The sequence below is a fragment of the Ceratotherium simum genome, chromosome 1 (assembly GCF_057802395.1).
Source record: "Ceratotherium simum simum isolate JZ-2026a chromosome 1, ASM5780239v1, whole genome shotgun sequence".
Classification (NCBI taxonomy): domain Eukaryota; kingdom Metazoa; phylum Chordata; class Mammalia; order Perissodactyla; family Rhinocerotidae; genus Ceratotherium; species Ceratotherium simum.
The window spans coordinates 32,915,528-32,931,730 of record NC_141900.1 but is presented as its reverse complement, the minus strand read 5'-3'; the positions used below and the strand labels follow the sequence as shown (position 1 = coordinate 32,931,730).

Sequence of the window (16,203 nt, the reverse complement as noted above, 5' to 3'; positions counted from 1 at the left end):
GCATAATTGTTTCTATTTGAATTATTTGCCTTTTAAAAATTGTTTGATAACATCTCCAGATTTAAAGGGAGAGAAGTTCCTATACAGTGTCTTAGGAAATTCATCTTGTGGATAAACCCAATGTTTTTGCCAACTTATTGCCCAGAAAATGAGGGCTTTTTTGAGATTGTTGCCATTAAAGTTTCTCGTCCTTGATTGGAAACCAGTCCCAATCCCCTTAGAACACCACAGCATATCCTCCCATTGAAAGTGTGATAATAATTCTCCCTTTTTCATTAAGCTGCTTTTTTATTATTACAAATTGTTCTAAATTTGTTAATGTTTTTTGGGGTTGAGCATTCATTTCTCTATAATTTTCTTTCCTCACACACTTTAGTAATTTTTTTTTGTTAATTTACAAGTTTAAAAAAGATTAGGTACTATTAATACTATTTTAAAATAGAAAATGGGCATATTTTTGTATGATAATCAAATGAAGTAAAATATGGTTTTTTGTTTTATTTTTGCGGGACAGTTGTTCTATCATGATTATTGTGTCACAATATCATGCATAATATGAAAAACAACTACAACAGCCTTAGTCCTGGCCATTGCAAAAGCTGCCTGGCACCTCTGCTAGCAGAAAGGGTGCTGTGGTGACAGAAGTCCTCAGCGTGGTTATGTACACTGTACCAAAGAAAGCTAACACGCAAGGGCCCCACGCCTTGTGCACGATGGCCCTGGTCTGATGAAACACCACGCAGATAGAAGACAGCTTTGGACTTTCTAGTATTGAACTTAAAGATGTACATCTTACTGTCATTCTATGATAGAAACCAATTTTAAAACCAAAAATGTCTAACTTTTTTTAAGAAAAGTATAATAATTTGTGCTAACAGAGAGTGAAAACTATTCAACACATCCTTCAACAAAATGTACTTGCTGTTGCAGTAACCTTGGGTAGTTAAAACTTGACTTTGAGAGAAAACTAAAACCTTTGTGCCTAAAATTGGTTATGACTTCACTTAAAGTAGGACGAGCAGGAAGATGAGAGATCTTGTTGTTCAACAGTAATGAATGTGAAGGGAATTCTGACTGCTAAATAAAATTTCCACAGAAAAAAATAAAATAAAATAAAATCACTGACCTGCAAAAATTATTTGGCTTAAAAATGTATATTAATCCATCATTACTTATCCACGTTCCCTTCCTTATCCTTTCTACACATTGCCTACATCCCTTTCCCTCTCTCAATGCTTCCCAACATTGGTCATGTCATGGCTGCTCACTGCTGGAGAAAGGGGCTCGGGCTACCCAAGGCCTTCTAGCTGCCTCGTGGGCTGAGCAAATCAAGATCTCAGCACATCTATAACCCTGTAACCCGTACACAGCACAAAAGTCTGCACTATATTAGCCAAACTTGGAGAACACCCATTAATACTTAGAGCAAATACAAGGAATTACACAAAAGAGGGCAAAAGCAAGGAAGCAAACGAAAAACGAAAACAACGCCGAAGACCACTGACAGATTTTCTCTCTCCAGCTCTCATGACTTCAAGCTGACTCCCAGATGATAACTCAAGTACGTTTTAAACCCTCGGAGAGCAGTTAATTTCTAATGTTAAAGTTAAAGGAGATGGTGTCTGTAACTTCACCTTCATTTGGAAGGAACTAGAGAAGACTCTTGCTTAAGAAGAGACATGTGGAGATAAGCTGATGGGGCCCAGATTCAAAGAAAAAGAAGGATCTTTGCAAATATAGAATCAAGGTAAAATTATTAGAGAAATAGGACAGATTATAATTGAGCCTTAAATCTGTCTTCATCCTCTTAATCAGAGCTCCCTGTGGAACCTTGGAACACTGCCTTGCAGAAAGAAGGAGTTCATAATTGTTGAAATGAAAGAACTTACTTCCACATAGAATTCATATTCTGAGGTCTTTAATCCATAAAAACATGACTATATAAATATTATATTCATTTTCTTTGGAAGATTTGTTCCATTAAATGTACAGCTGATTTCAAACTCTGCTCAGCTATGAGCATGCATTCTTTCTTGCCTTCATGACTTTTTTTTAACCAGCTACTTTACCAGTTACAAAAGCAAGCCAAATGAAATTTACATGAGCACCATGTCCCCTGAAGACCAAATTGAGACTGTCCTCCTTTAATTTCATCAATGATCCATTGGTTGTTCAGTAGCATGTTGTTTAATCTCCACATTTTTGTCACTTTCCCAGTTTTTTTTTCATGGTTCATTTCCAGTTTCATAGCCTTATGGTCTGAAAAGATGCTTGTTATGATTTCAATCTTAAATTTATTGAGGCTTGCTTTGTTTCCCAACATATGGTCTATCCTAGAGAATGTTCCATGCGCGCTTGAGAAGAATGTGTAGTCAGCTGTTTTTGGATGGAGTGCTCTGTATATGTCTACTAGGTCCATCTCGTCCAGTTTTTCATTTAAGTCTAATATTTCTTTATTAACTTTTTGTCTGGATGATCTATCCATTGCTGTAAGTGGGGTGTTAAGATCCCCTACTATTATTGTGTTGTTGTTGATTTCTCCTTTTAGGTTTGTTAATAGTTGCTTTATGTACATTGGTGCTCCTATGTTGGGTACATATATATTTATAAGTGATATGTCTTCTTGATGTAGTGTCCCTTTTATCATTATGTATTTCCCTTCTTTGTCTTTCTTAACCTGTTTTATCTTGAAGTCTACTTTGTCTGATATGAGTATGGCAACACCTGCTTTCTTTTGTTTGCCATTAGCTTGGAGTATTGTCTTCCATCCTTTCACTCTGAGCCTGTGCTTGTCTTTAGTGCTAAGATGTGTTTCCTGAAGGCAGCATATTGTTGGGTCTTGCTTTTTAATCCATCCTCCCACTCTGTATCTTTTGATTGGAGAGTTCAATCCATTTACATTTAAGGTAATTATTGATATATGAGGTCTTAATGTTGCTGTTTTGTCACTTATTTTCTGGTTCTTTTGCATTTCCTTTGTTTCTTGTCCCATTTGTTTTGGACTGCCAATTCAGTTTGGTTGTTCTGTCTTATGATTCTTCTAGTTTTCTCTTTGTTTATCATATGTGGTTTTGCTTTGATTATTTGTTTAGTGGTTACCTTGAGGTTTGGGCAAAAAATCTTGTGTATGAGATAGTCCATTATCTGATAGCCTCCTATTTCCTTATACTAAGTCAATTCAGTCACTTTCCTCTTCCCCTTCTAAGTTGTTCTTGTTATACCTTATTCTATCTTGTGTTGTGGCTGTGTGTTTACAGTGATGAGGTTAAATTTATTTTTGGTGAATTTCTTCCTTTGATCTTTGAGTTTAGTATTTAAGTGGTTGCTAACCTATTCCAGTAAAGATCTACTATTTCTCTGATTTTGTCTACCTACTTTTCTCCTTCCTCCAAGCTTTGTGTTCCCTTTCTCTTCTTTTTTTCTGGCCTGAGGGCCTTCTTGAGTATTTCTTGTAGTGGGGGTCTCGTGGCCATGAACTCCCTTAGCTTTTGTTTATCTGGGAGAGTTACTATTTCTCCATCATATTTGAAGGATATTTTTGCTGGATAGAGTATTCTTGGCTGAAAGTTTTTGTCTTTCAGCATTTTGAATATATCATTCCAGTCTCTTCTAGCCTGAAAAGTTTCTGTTGAGAAATTCGCTGAGAGCCTGATGGGAGTTCCTTTGTACGTTATTTTTTGTTTTTGTCTAGCTGCCCTTAATATTGTTTCTTTGTCGTTGACCCTGGCTAGCCTTACCACTAGGTGTCGTGGTGAAGTCCTTTGTCTGTTAATATATATAGGTGTCCTGTTGGCTTCGCTTACTGGTATTTCCTGCTCCTTCCCCAGATTTGGGAAATTCTCAGCTATTATTTCCTTGAATAGGCTCTCTGTTCCTCTTTCCCTCTCCTCTCCCTCAGGAATACCTATAATTCTTATGTTACATTTTCTAATAGAGTCAGATATTTCTCGGAGTCTTTCTTCATTTATTTTTAGTCTTAGTTCTCTCTCCTCTTCCATCTGGAGTATATCTGTATTCCTATCCTCTAAAGTACTAATTCTTTCCTCCATATTGTCAGCTCTGTTCTTTAAAGATTCCAGATTCTCCTTTATTCCCTCCATTGTGTTCTTCATCTCCATCAGCACTGATTGGTTTTTCTTTATGATTTCAATCTCTTTTGTGAAGAAACTCCTAATCTCATTGAATTGCTTGTCTATGTTGTCTCGTATTTTGTTGAGTGTTTTTATGATAGCTATTTTGAAATCTCTGTCATTTAGTTTATGGATTTCTGTGTCTTCGGGGTTGATTTCTGGGTGCTTGTCATTTTGTTTCTGGTCTGGTGATTTCATATATTTTTGCATTGTGGTTCCTGTGTTGGTTTTGTTTTTCCTCATCCTGGAAGTCTCTGGTTGCAATTTCCACCTGCCACCACTGTCTGGTGGTAAAGGGCTGTGTAGTCTAAGCCCCCTGCGCTCTGCCCCGGTTTTTCTGCTGCGATCCGCAGTTGTTTTTTTTTTTTTTCCCCCGCTGCGATCCACAGGTCCAGTTGTTTGATCAGGTCTGCCTCGGATCGCTAGGTCTGGTCTGGTCGGTTGAGCTGCAGAGTCCGGGTTGCGGGGACGGGGGAGCTCTCTCTTTTGCCCTCTGGGTCCCTGACGTGGGAGGCTTCTCGTTTGCCCCTCTTTATCCGATCTCTGGGGTGCTCAGATGTTGATGGTAGCCCTGTGGCTCCTCTGAGTCCTCTGTGCGGGAGTTTCCCACTGGCTGAGAGAGTCCGAAGAGCCACGGTTTCCCCGCCGAGGGCCGCCCCTCCCCCCTCTCTGGGAGCCGTGCGGACCGGGATCGCTGATCTGATGGGGAGGGAGCGGAGTTCTCCTTACCTCTCCCCACTTCCTCCGGGGGCCCAGCATGTTCCGCTCTCAGATGTGCGGCAGTGTGGCTCTCTCCACTCTAGGTTTTCACTGTCTGGGATTCCGTTGTTGGTCTGTGACTGTTGCTTTTGTTGTATCTTGTCGGGGGAAGAGTTCACGGGAAAGCTCACTCCGCCATGATGCTGACGTCACTTGAAACTGTCCTTATAGTGACAAAATACTAACATATTATTAGAGTTTCTCCCCACAAAAATGTCCTCCAACTTGCCATTTATAATCTTTGAACAAAAAAATTGTTTTTGAGAAACGTGTTTCAATGGTTGATATATACATAGATATATAATATATCTCCCACTTTATGAGTTGATCTGAGGTGAAAGTTACTACTAGACATAAATTATACATGATTACATTTAAGGAACTTGAATGCTTGAGACTCACACCGTGTTATCTCCTTTATTTCAGTTCTTGCTTACCGAGGCTAATTCAGAAATCATTTCACTGACAGGTTGTTGTTCCATGTAGCCAGGAAACATTTGCACAGGAAAAATCAACAGTAAGGAAGAAAATCATTTAGATACCAGAAAACATAAATGAAGACAAGGGGGTAAGGAGGGAGGAGACATAAACAATTCTCCTTTTACACAGGCTTTTTGATTAGCATTTCAATAAAAATATCACAATAAAAAACTCGATATTAAAATCATCCATTCATTAAAAGCATTAGTATGAAAATGGTAAGTAAAGCAGAAGTTCCTAAAATGGCCTAAAGTTACAAAACAAAACATTGATATTTAGAAAAGATTCTTCTTCTTAAATATCATGAAAATATTTATCAGTGATGCAAATAGCCACTTACAAGAGCAAGGAATAATTTTAGTTAAACAGAAATCAATACTAATAGGTAAACATTTGTAAGACAGAAAGGAGAAAATGTTTTTAAAACAGGAGAAGAAAACTATTGTATACTACTGAATTAAATTCATTTTAGATTCTGCTTAAATTTCCATTCCAACACAGCCAGCTTCCTCCTGCAGCCACTAACTTGAAAAGAAAGACTAAGACCTTAGTTACTTGTGTTGGTGGAAGCAGAGGAGGGAAGAGGTAGAACGAGAAAGAAAACTGAAGGATTATATTTGGTCTAAGATAGTTTTATCAATTCTACTTCCAAAACATCCCGTATCTATGTACTTGTCACCCGTCTCCCGCCTGAGGTCCTGATCAGGCCACCACAAGCCCTTCCTCCTGGACCATCACAACAGCCTTTGCAACGTTCTCCCTGCTTCCACTCTGACTGCTCTCGTCCATTCACCAGACACTTACAGACAGAGAAATTCTCTTAAAACATAACATGGATAGTCATTCCCTTCTTTAGGATCCTCAACTGCTTCCCTGTGCCCTTCGAATAAAATCCTAACTCCTCACCATGGCCTGCAAATCCTCAAGTTCTGGCCCCACCCACCTTCAACAGCCTCTCTTCACCTCAGTCTCCCCTCACTCAACTGAGCTCCAGTCACACAAGCGTTAGAATAGTTCCTAGAACATATCAAAGTCTTTGCCACCTCAGGAAATCTGGCAGACTCTTCTATCCCTACTCCCACTACAGCAGGGTTTTCCTCATCCCTCAGGGCTCAGCCTAGATGAAACCTCAAAGATGCTTCCCTGACCACCATATTTACAGTAAATTTGCTCTCCTCACCCTCATCAGCACACTCTTTGATTCTTTCATGGCACATTTTAAAAATCTGTAATTTAATTCATTTCTTTGATGATTTCTTTCTTGTCTGCCTTCCTACTTTCCTCCCTTCCTTTCCCTTTTTTCTACCTTACTATTTTCACTGAGGCTCACACGAGAGCAGACATCCTCTACTTCCAATTCACTATTGAAAATCCAGAGCCTAGCCCAGTGCTTGGCTTGTGGTAGAAGCTGGCTACGTTTGTTGAATGAGAAAACTTGCAAGAAACAGCCAAACTGGAGAGAACCTTAGGTCATTAGGTTGTAGTCTTAAATCTACTCTTCATCTCTAGGCAAATCTAATTTCCAACTCTCCAAGGGAGCACGTCCCTACAAAGATACATTCCAGTAACCACTATCTTCTGAAGTAATGATTCCAAACATAAAATCAGTCTTTGAATACAGCTGTGTAAGCCCATTTGCTTATTCTTACAATAAAAAATTGATCACCATCTTCATTTATCATTTATCAATCTTCATTAATCATCACATTAAAAAAATGATCCCAATTCCTTTAAACTTTCAGTGAACTAAATGATCAGATTTATCTAAGTTCGGAATATTGGACTTGACTCCCATAACGTCCTTTCTCTCCTTACCCAGGTTACATCCAATACATCATTACAGTTTTTTGTTACTACTAATAATATCTATTAAAAATATTATCACATTCCTCAAATTTAGGATGTCACTAATTGTAACAAGTATTGTTATTCTGTTATTTTATTTAGCATTACGAAGGCAGTTTAATAGGACACTCCATATACAGCTGGGACCCAAAGGGCTACAGCCTCAGTATAATAAGTACGTGCCACATGGAAAGTGACAGCAGGAGAACTTGCTTGTCTCGACCCTGGCAAAAGTTGACGTGAAAAAAACACCTCCTCTGAGAATCTGAACCTTAAGGCAGTACTCATGCAGGTCTGTAGTATGAATTCACATTATCAGTGTGGTTCAAAAATTTCTGGACAAAGAACTTAAGGTAAGTTTGTCTCAGCTTAGTAGTGCCCCCAGTGAATGGCAGAAGCAAACTCAAATCCTGCCTGGAAGAACTCGACTTCAATCCAGACCCACAGCAATTATAAGATGACACTGACTGTATGATTTTTCTCAATTTCAGAGAGCGTGGATTGTGAGAGAAAAATGTGCATCTTAGAACTGAAGACATACTACATGCTTTCTAATTGTTCACTGTTGGTTCACAGGAATGTCATTTTTTCTGAATCACGATCAGGTTACCCAGAGATCTTACTGCACATTATTAGTCTGCAGAGTCTACTGGAATTTCCACGTAGAGAATCTTGTCATCTGTGAACAATGACAACTTTGCTTCTTGTTTTCCAACTCTTAAAGCTTTTCTTTTTGTTTTGTTTTATTATTCTCACTCTTATTTGTTTCCTTTTTCTTATTATCTAGTACCAGTACAATACCGAATAGTAATGATGCTAGCAGAAATACTTGTCTTATTATTTTAAAAAGGAATGCTGTTAACGTTTTACCATTGAGCATGAAATTTCCTGTGGAATTTGGTATATATTCTTTATTAGGTTAAGAAACTCATTTCTTATTCCCAGTTTTAAGAGTTTTTGTCATGAATCACACGTAATTAATGCTTTTTCCCATCCATCAAAAGAAAAAGTTTCTTTCTTTTAATCTATTAACGTGGTTAATTATATTAATAGATATCCTAATGTTAAACCATCTTTGCACTCATGAGATAAAGCCAACATGTTCAGGATTTACTTTGAATCCTGATACTTTTCACATGGCTTTGTTCAGCCAATAATTTATCTCGACTTCCTGCAACTATGTTTTAGGCAACAGTGTCCTATAATTTTCCTTTCTCATATACATGTCTGATTGTGGTATCAAAGTTACACTAGCCTCATAAAATGAACTCACAATTTCCTATACATTTTTTTTCATTCTCTGCAACAATTTGTGTAAGATGGGGTTATCTCTTTCTTGAAGTTTTGGTAGATCTTGTCTGTAAAATTATCTGGAATGGTGGTTTTTGCTTGTTTATGTGTGTATGTGTATGTAGGGGAAGGGGATGGAGATCTTTAACTGTGGATTCAACTCCTTTAATGATTATAAGTGTACTCAAATTTTCTTCTTCTTCTTTTTTATTTATCTTTTTTTTTTTTTTGAGGATATCAGCCCTGTGCTAACATCTGCCAATCCTCTTCCTTTTTTTTTTGCTGAAGAAGACTGGCCCTGGGCTAACGTCCATGCCCATCTTCCTCCACTTTATATGGGATGCCGCCACAGCACGGCTTGACAAGCGGTGTGTCGGTGCGCGCCTGGGATCCGAACCGGCGAACCCTTGGCCGCTGCAGCGGAGCGCACGCACTTAACTGCTTGTGCCACCGGGCCGGCCCCTCAAGTTTTCTTCTTCTTAAATGAGAGTTTTAATCTATGTTTTTCTAGGATATTGTCTATTTCATCAGGGTTTTACACATTTGTTGTTGTAAAACTGTCGTTTTTTTTTTAATAGATATTTTTTATCTGTAGAAATTTTTCCTTATTCATTCTTCTTTTGTTCCTGACTAAACTTACAAAATACTTGTTTGTTTGTCTTTTCAAATACTTCCTTTATGCTTTGTCAACCCTCTGCTTTTTTACCTTTATTTTCTATTACAGTTGTCTCTGCTCTTACCTTCATTAATTCCTCCTTATATTTCCTTTACACTGTTGTTCTTTTTCTAACTTCTTAATTTGGATGCTTAGTCATTAATTCTCAGCCATTTTTCATTTCTTCTACCAGATACGCTAGTGGTATCACTGGAGTAGGATTCATTTATAACGTGAAATCGTCAGGTTTGGGGAGAGAGAGCTCCCTAGTCCACAGAGGATTATAAATTCAGACTCTAACTGCACCTGAGGGGGAGGCCTGAGATTTTGATTTCTATGGACAGATGCTCTCCCCCAGCTCAGAAACTAGGCAGAAGCACATAAACTTTTTCTGTCTCCCCATGCTGGTGGACATAATCTTTTTCTGGTCCACCTTTCTACTGAGGAAAACTGGAAAAGAATTCTAAGTTCAAAACCTCATTCTGTGTCTACTCAAACATTAACTATTCAGAAAGGACTTTTCTCAATAACCTCTCTAAATAGTACCCCCTATGACTCTAACAGAGTATTTCATTTCCCCAAATAATATTGACCTCAGCTGGTATATTACATCTTTTGTTGATCTGTGGTTGTCAGTACCCTTCCCCTCCCCCTGCTAGAATGTTAGCTCCAAGAGAGGAGGGCTGTATGGATTCGACGGGATGTTCGCCTGGTCATTAAGCAGACATCTCATTTTATTAGTCAGACATATTTTAAAGAAAAAGCAAAAGCTCAGCACAAATTGAGACAGAACATAGATATTGCTTTCCTTTACTGTGATAGGTACTTAGCCATCACAAATTATTCTCGGAGGATATCTTTGTGGATATGAAATATATCAACAAAAGTGTACTCCAAACACCCATGTACAGTTTAAAGAATAACTATACAAAGAACACTCATGTGAGCACAACTGAGGTCAAGAAACAGAACACTGCCAGAACCACAGAAGCTCCTGCCATGTGTCCGACTCTTATTACCAACTCCTCATCTGCCCCAGAGGGAACCATTATTCTCACCTACACAAATCCCCTGTTGTTATTTATGGCTCTACCAAACAATGTATAACCTGCCAATTAAAATGATTAAATATCCCCATAGATCTTACACAAAATATTCATTCAATCTTAGAGAATTAAGAATTGACATGATGAGGAAAAAATCATCACCAGAGATATAAAATATGTTTCAGCCTTAAGAAACTATTCTATGTCACTACCCGTGTAGCAGATATGAGGACAACTAGACTTACAACCTTTCCAGAATATTAGCTACACTGTAATATATCCATAAAGCTATTCAAGGAAACATATATATTGGAGAATACCCTTATAATCAACACTTTTGCATATGCCAAGAGTTCTTTATCAGTAAATGAAGAGAGTATGTGTTTAAAAATGCAATTTTAGACCACTTAAAACTGTTTAACAAGTTAACTGTATCTTTTGAAAGTAAAAATGAATATATACACAAATGCTGCTTGTATGTTCACGTATGTGCAGAAGAAAATCTTTTACTTGGCTTTACATGATGTTCTATTTTTTAGTATATGTATTCACTCTGTAAGCCACTTCAAATTCTTTTTGGACCGAGATGGTAAGTAAAAAATTACATTAAAAGTTTTATTTTCTCATGAAATACCTTATGGATCCTCATCTAAATGAATAAAACTGGGACTTCCAGGAGATCTTAAATTTCAGAAAAAGAGGTGTATACTAAAACCGTAAAGAAAAATAGAAAAAAAGGCATTCTATCGAGGAAATATCGTGTGTGCTCAACACACAACCGTTAATGGTACTCTGGTTCAGAAGTATCAAGGTGGGAGGCCAGAAGAACATAGTGGACCAAGCGCTGAGCTCTGACGGGACTTCAAGAAGGTTTCACATGCCAGGGGAAGCAGACAGTTCCCTTTGCTGGTGGCTCCTAAGCAAAGCAATACATTCAGCTACAGGGAGGCTTTATGGATGCTCTTTGATCCTTCTGTTTGATTCCTGAGCATTTATTCCGTGGATGGAACAGTACTGGGTACTTTATATACATAGGATCTCACTTATTCTTAATTAGACAGTAAAGTAGGTATTATTTTCCCCATTTTATATATGAGGAAACGGAGGGATGAAGAGGTTAAGTAATTTGCTAGTAAGGGAAATATCTAAGATTCAAGGCTCAGTTCACATAGCTTCAAAATCTGAATTAACAGCCACTGGGTGAGTCTCTCTCTCTCTGAAACCAGCCACTGACATGTGAACTGGGATCCCAGAGGGCCCTATTATGAAAATTGGATCAACTGGCAGGGCAAGGACTAAGGTTACTATTTGTACCTGGGATGCCTAAGTAGTCAACCATAGAACTAAAGATTATACACACAAGCAATTCATAATAAAAATCTGATTAAATAGTATTACACTTTTGAATAAATAGTTTACAGGCATTTGTGGACTCATCTGGATAAGTAATATCAGTCTATTCCATACTGTCAGAAAAAGCTCAAACTTGTTTTGATTTTAACAGTGCATTGCTTCCTTTGCTGTGTGTGAAAGTAAAAGGAGCTATGATAGATGTGGGGACGGGTGGGTGAAGGCAAATGAACATTTAGTAACTATGTTCCATGTGCAGATATTGTGCTGCATGTACTTCATCTTCTTTGGTACCCAAAGCCATAACCCACAATGCCCTAGACCTTCCTGACTTCTCAAAGTAACCTTCCTAGGGCTGCCCCGTCACACTCACCAGAATGATTTATAGCGCTGGGTCTGATGCAGTGTTGTCACGGCCATCCCTAAATAAACAGGTCTGCATAAGATAAGAGGCCCATCCAATATGCTTCAGCTATTCGTCTCTGCTCCTCTTGAAAACTCACCCTACAGCAATCACCCACACCAGAGGCAGCCAACAATAGGAAGATTATCAGAGATATTTTTGAACTACGAGTTTCAAATATGCTACTTCAATTTATTAATATATCAAGTACCTAATCCTTCAATAAACCTGGCTGTTCTTCCCTTCTATCACCTTCCATAATTATAAGCATATGCTTAGGCAAGACTAGAGTAGAATCTTCATTAAGTGTTTTGTTTCATTTTGTTTTATTTTTTTATTGAGGTCATGATAGTTTATAACATTGTGAAATTTCAGTTGTATATTATAATTTGTAAGTCACCATGTGTCCCTTTACCCCTTATCCCCATCCCCGAACCCCTTCTCCTCTGGTAACCACTAATCTGTTCTCTTTGTCCATGTATTCGTTTATCTTCCACATGACTGAAATCATATGGTGTTTGTCTTTCTCTGTCTGGTTTATTTCACTTAACATAACACCCTCTATTCATGTTGGTCTAGTCATGTTGTTTGAATGGGAAGATTTTGTTTTTTTTTATGTCTGAGTAGTATTCCATTGTATATACATATATACCACATCTTCTTTATCCAATCATCAGTTGATGGGTACTTGGGTTGCTTCCACTTCTTGGCTGCTGTGAAGAATGCTGCAAGGAACATAGGGGAGCATAAGTCTCTTTGAATTGTTGATTTCAAATTCTTTGGATAAGTACCCAGTAGTGGGATAGCTGGTTCGTATGGTATTTCTATTATTTATTTTTTGAGAAATCTCCATACTGTTTTCTACAGTGGCTGCAACAGTTTGCATTCCCACCAGTGGTGGATGGGGGATCCCTTTTCTCCACATCCTTTCCAACATTTTTTATTTTTTGTCTTGGTGATTATAGCTATTCTAACAGGTGTAAGGTGATATCTCAATGTAGTTTTGATTTGCATTTCCCTGATGATTAGTGATGTTGAACATTTTTTCATGTGCCTATTGGCCATCTGTATATCTTCTCTGGAAAAATGTCTGTTCATATCCTCTGTCCCTTTTTTGATTGGGTTGTTTCTTTGTTATTCAGTTGTGTGAGTTTATATATTTAGGAGATTAACCCCTTGTCAAATATATGATTTGCAAATATTTTCTCCCCGTTGGTCGGTTGTCTTTTCATTTTGTTCCTGCTTTCCTTTACTAAAGCAGAAGCTCTTTAGTCTGATGAAGTCCCACTTGTTTATTTTTGCTTTTGTTTCCCTTGCCTGGGTAGACATGGTATTCGAAAATATCCTTCAAAGACCGATGTCGAAGAGTGTACTGCCTATATTTTCTTCTAGGAGTTTTATGGTTTCAGGTCTTACCTTCAAATCTTTGATCCATTTTGAGTTAACTTTTGTGTATGGCGAAAGACAATTGTCTACTTTCATTCTGTTACATGTAACTGTCCAGTTTTCCCAATACCATTTATTGAAGAGACTTTCCTTTCTCCATTGTATGTTTGTAGCTCCTTTGTCAAAGGTTAGCTGTCCATAGATGTGTGGTTTTATTTCTGGGCTTTCTATTCTGTTCCACTGATCTGTGTGTCTGTTTTTCTGCCAGTACCATGCTGTTTTCACTAGTATAGCTTTGTAGTACATTTTCAAGTCAGGGATTGTGATGCCTCCAGCTTTGTTCTTTTTTCTCAGCATTGCTTTAGCTATTCAGGATCTTGTGTTGTCCAATATGAATTTTAGGATGCTTTGTTTTGTTTCTTGAAGAATGTTAGTGGGATTCTGATTGGGATTGCATTGAATCTGTAGACTGCTTTGGGTAGTATGGGCATTTTAACTATATTTATTCTTCCAATTCATGTGCAGGGAATATCTTTCCATTTCTTTATGTCATCATCGATTTCTTTCAACAATGTCTTATAATTGTCATTGTATAGGTCTTTCACCTCCTTGGTTAAATTTATTCCTACATATTTTATTCCTTTTGTTGCAATTGTAAATGGGATTGTATTCATGAGTTCTCTTTCTCTTAACTCATCATTAGAGTATACAAATGCAACTGATTTTTGTACGTTGATTTTGTACCCTGCAACTTTGCTATAGTTGTTGATTATTTCTAATAGTTTCCGATGGATTCTTTAGGGTTTTCTAGATATACAATCATGTTGTCTGCAAACAGTGAGAGTTTCACTTCTTCATTGCCCATTTGGATTCATTTTATTTCTTTTTCTTGCCTAATTGCTCTGGCCAAAACCTCTAGTACTATGTTGAAGAAGAGTGGTGAGAGTGGGGACCCTTGTCTTGTTCCTGTTCTCAGAGGGATGACTTGCAGTTTTCCTCTGATGAGCATGATGTTTGCTGTGGGTTTGTCATATATGGTCTTTATTATATTGAGGTACTTTCCTTCTATATCCATTTTATTGTGAGTTTTTATCATAAATGGATGTTGGATCTTGTCAAATGCTTTCTCTGAGTCTACTGAGATGACAATGTGGCTTTTATTCCTCATTTTATTAATGTGGTGTATTACACCGATTGATTTGTGGATGTTGCACCATCCCTGCATCCCTGGTATAAATCCCCTCGATCATGGTGTGTGATCCTTTTAATGGATTGCTGTATTTGGTTTGCCAATATTTTGTTGAGGATTTTTATATCTATGTTCATCAGCGATACTGGTCTGTAATTTTCCATCTTTGTGTTGTCCTTGTCTGGCTTTGGGATCAGGGTCAGGTTGGCCTCGTAAAATGTGTTAGGAGTTGTTCTGTCTTCTTCAACTTTTTGGAATAGTTTGAGAAGGATAGGTATTAAATCTTCTTTGAATGTTTGGTAGAATTCTCTAGAGAAGCCATCTTTTCCTGGACTTTTGTTTTCTAGGAGGTTTTTGATTACTGTTTCAAACTCTTTCCTTGTGATTGGTCTATTCAGATTCTCTATTTCTTCTCGATTCAGTTCTGGGAGGCTATATGAGTCTAAGAATTTATCCATTTCTTCTAGATTGTCCAATTTCTTGGCATATAGTTTTTCATAGTATTCTATTATAATCCTTTGTATTTCTGTGGTATCTGTTGTAATTTCTCCTCTTTCACTTCTAATTTTATTTATTTGAGCCTCCTCTCTCTTTTTCTTAGTGAGTCTGGCTAAGGGTTTGTCAATTTTGTTAATCATCTCAAAGAACCAGCTCTTTGTTCCATTGATCCTTTCTACTGTTTTTTTTTTTGGTTTCAATTGCATTTATTTCCACTCCTATTTTTATTATTTCCCTCCTTCTGCTGACTTGGTGCTTTGCTTGTTCTTCCTTTTATAATTCTGTTAAGTGTAGTTTAAGACTGCTTATTTGAGATTTTTCTTGTTTGTTAAGGTGGGCCTGTATTGCTTTGAATTTCCCTCTGAGGACTGCTTTTGCTGCATCCCATATGAGTTGGTATGCTGTATCTTCATTTTCATTTGTCTCCAGATATTTTTTGATTTATCCTTTAATTTCCTCAATGATCTTTTGGTTGTTCAGTTGAATATATTTTAGTCTCCACATATTTGTCCCTTTCCCAGCTTTTTTCTTGTAGTTGATTTCAAGTTTCATAGCATTATGGTCGGAAAAGATGTTGGATATGATTTCAATCTTCTTAAATGTTTTGAGGCTTGCCTTGTTTCCCAATATATGGTCTATCCTTGAGAATGTTCCAATGTGCACTTGAGAAGAATGTGTATTCTGCTGTTTTTGGATGGAGTGTTCTATATATATCTATTAACTCCATCTGATCTAGTTTTTCATTTAACTCCACTATTTCCCTGTTGACTTTCTGTCTGAATGATCTATCCACTGATGTAAGTGGGGTGTTAAGGTCCCCTACTATTATTTTGTTGTTGTTAATATTTCCTTTTAGGTTTGTTAATAGTTGTGTTATGTACTTTGGTGCTCCTGTGGTGGGTGCACATATATTTATAATTGTTATGTCTTCTTAGTAGAGTGCCCGTTTTACCACTATATATTGCTCCTCTTTGTCTCCCATTGCGTGTTTTATCTTGAAGTCTACTTTGTATGATATAAGTATGGCAACACCTGCTTTCTTTTGTTTTCCATTAGCTTGGAGTATAATCTTCCAACCCTTCACTCTGAGCCTGTGTTTGTCTTCAGAGCTGAGATGTGTTTCCTGGAGGCAACATATTGTTGGGTCTTGTTTTTTAATCCATCCAGCCACT

The 16,203-nt window shown here is 37.5% G+C and overlaps 1 protein-coding gene across 1 annotated transcript in view; it reads right to left on the bottom strand.

Moving 5' to 3' along the window:
- Positions 1–16,203, bottom strand: part of LOC101397172 (ATP-dependent translocase ABCB1-like) — a 36,866-nt gene that overhangs the window by 15,969 nt on the left and 4,694 nt on the right. Inside the window, 1 exon segment of the mRNA XM_087434054.1 lies at positions 4,860–5,038. Coding sequence (XP_087290180.1) covers positions 4,860–5,038 — 179 coding nt within the window.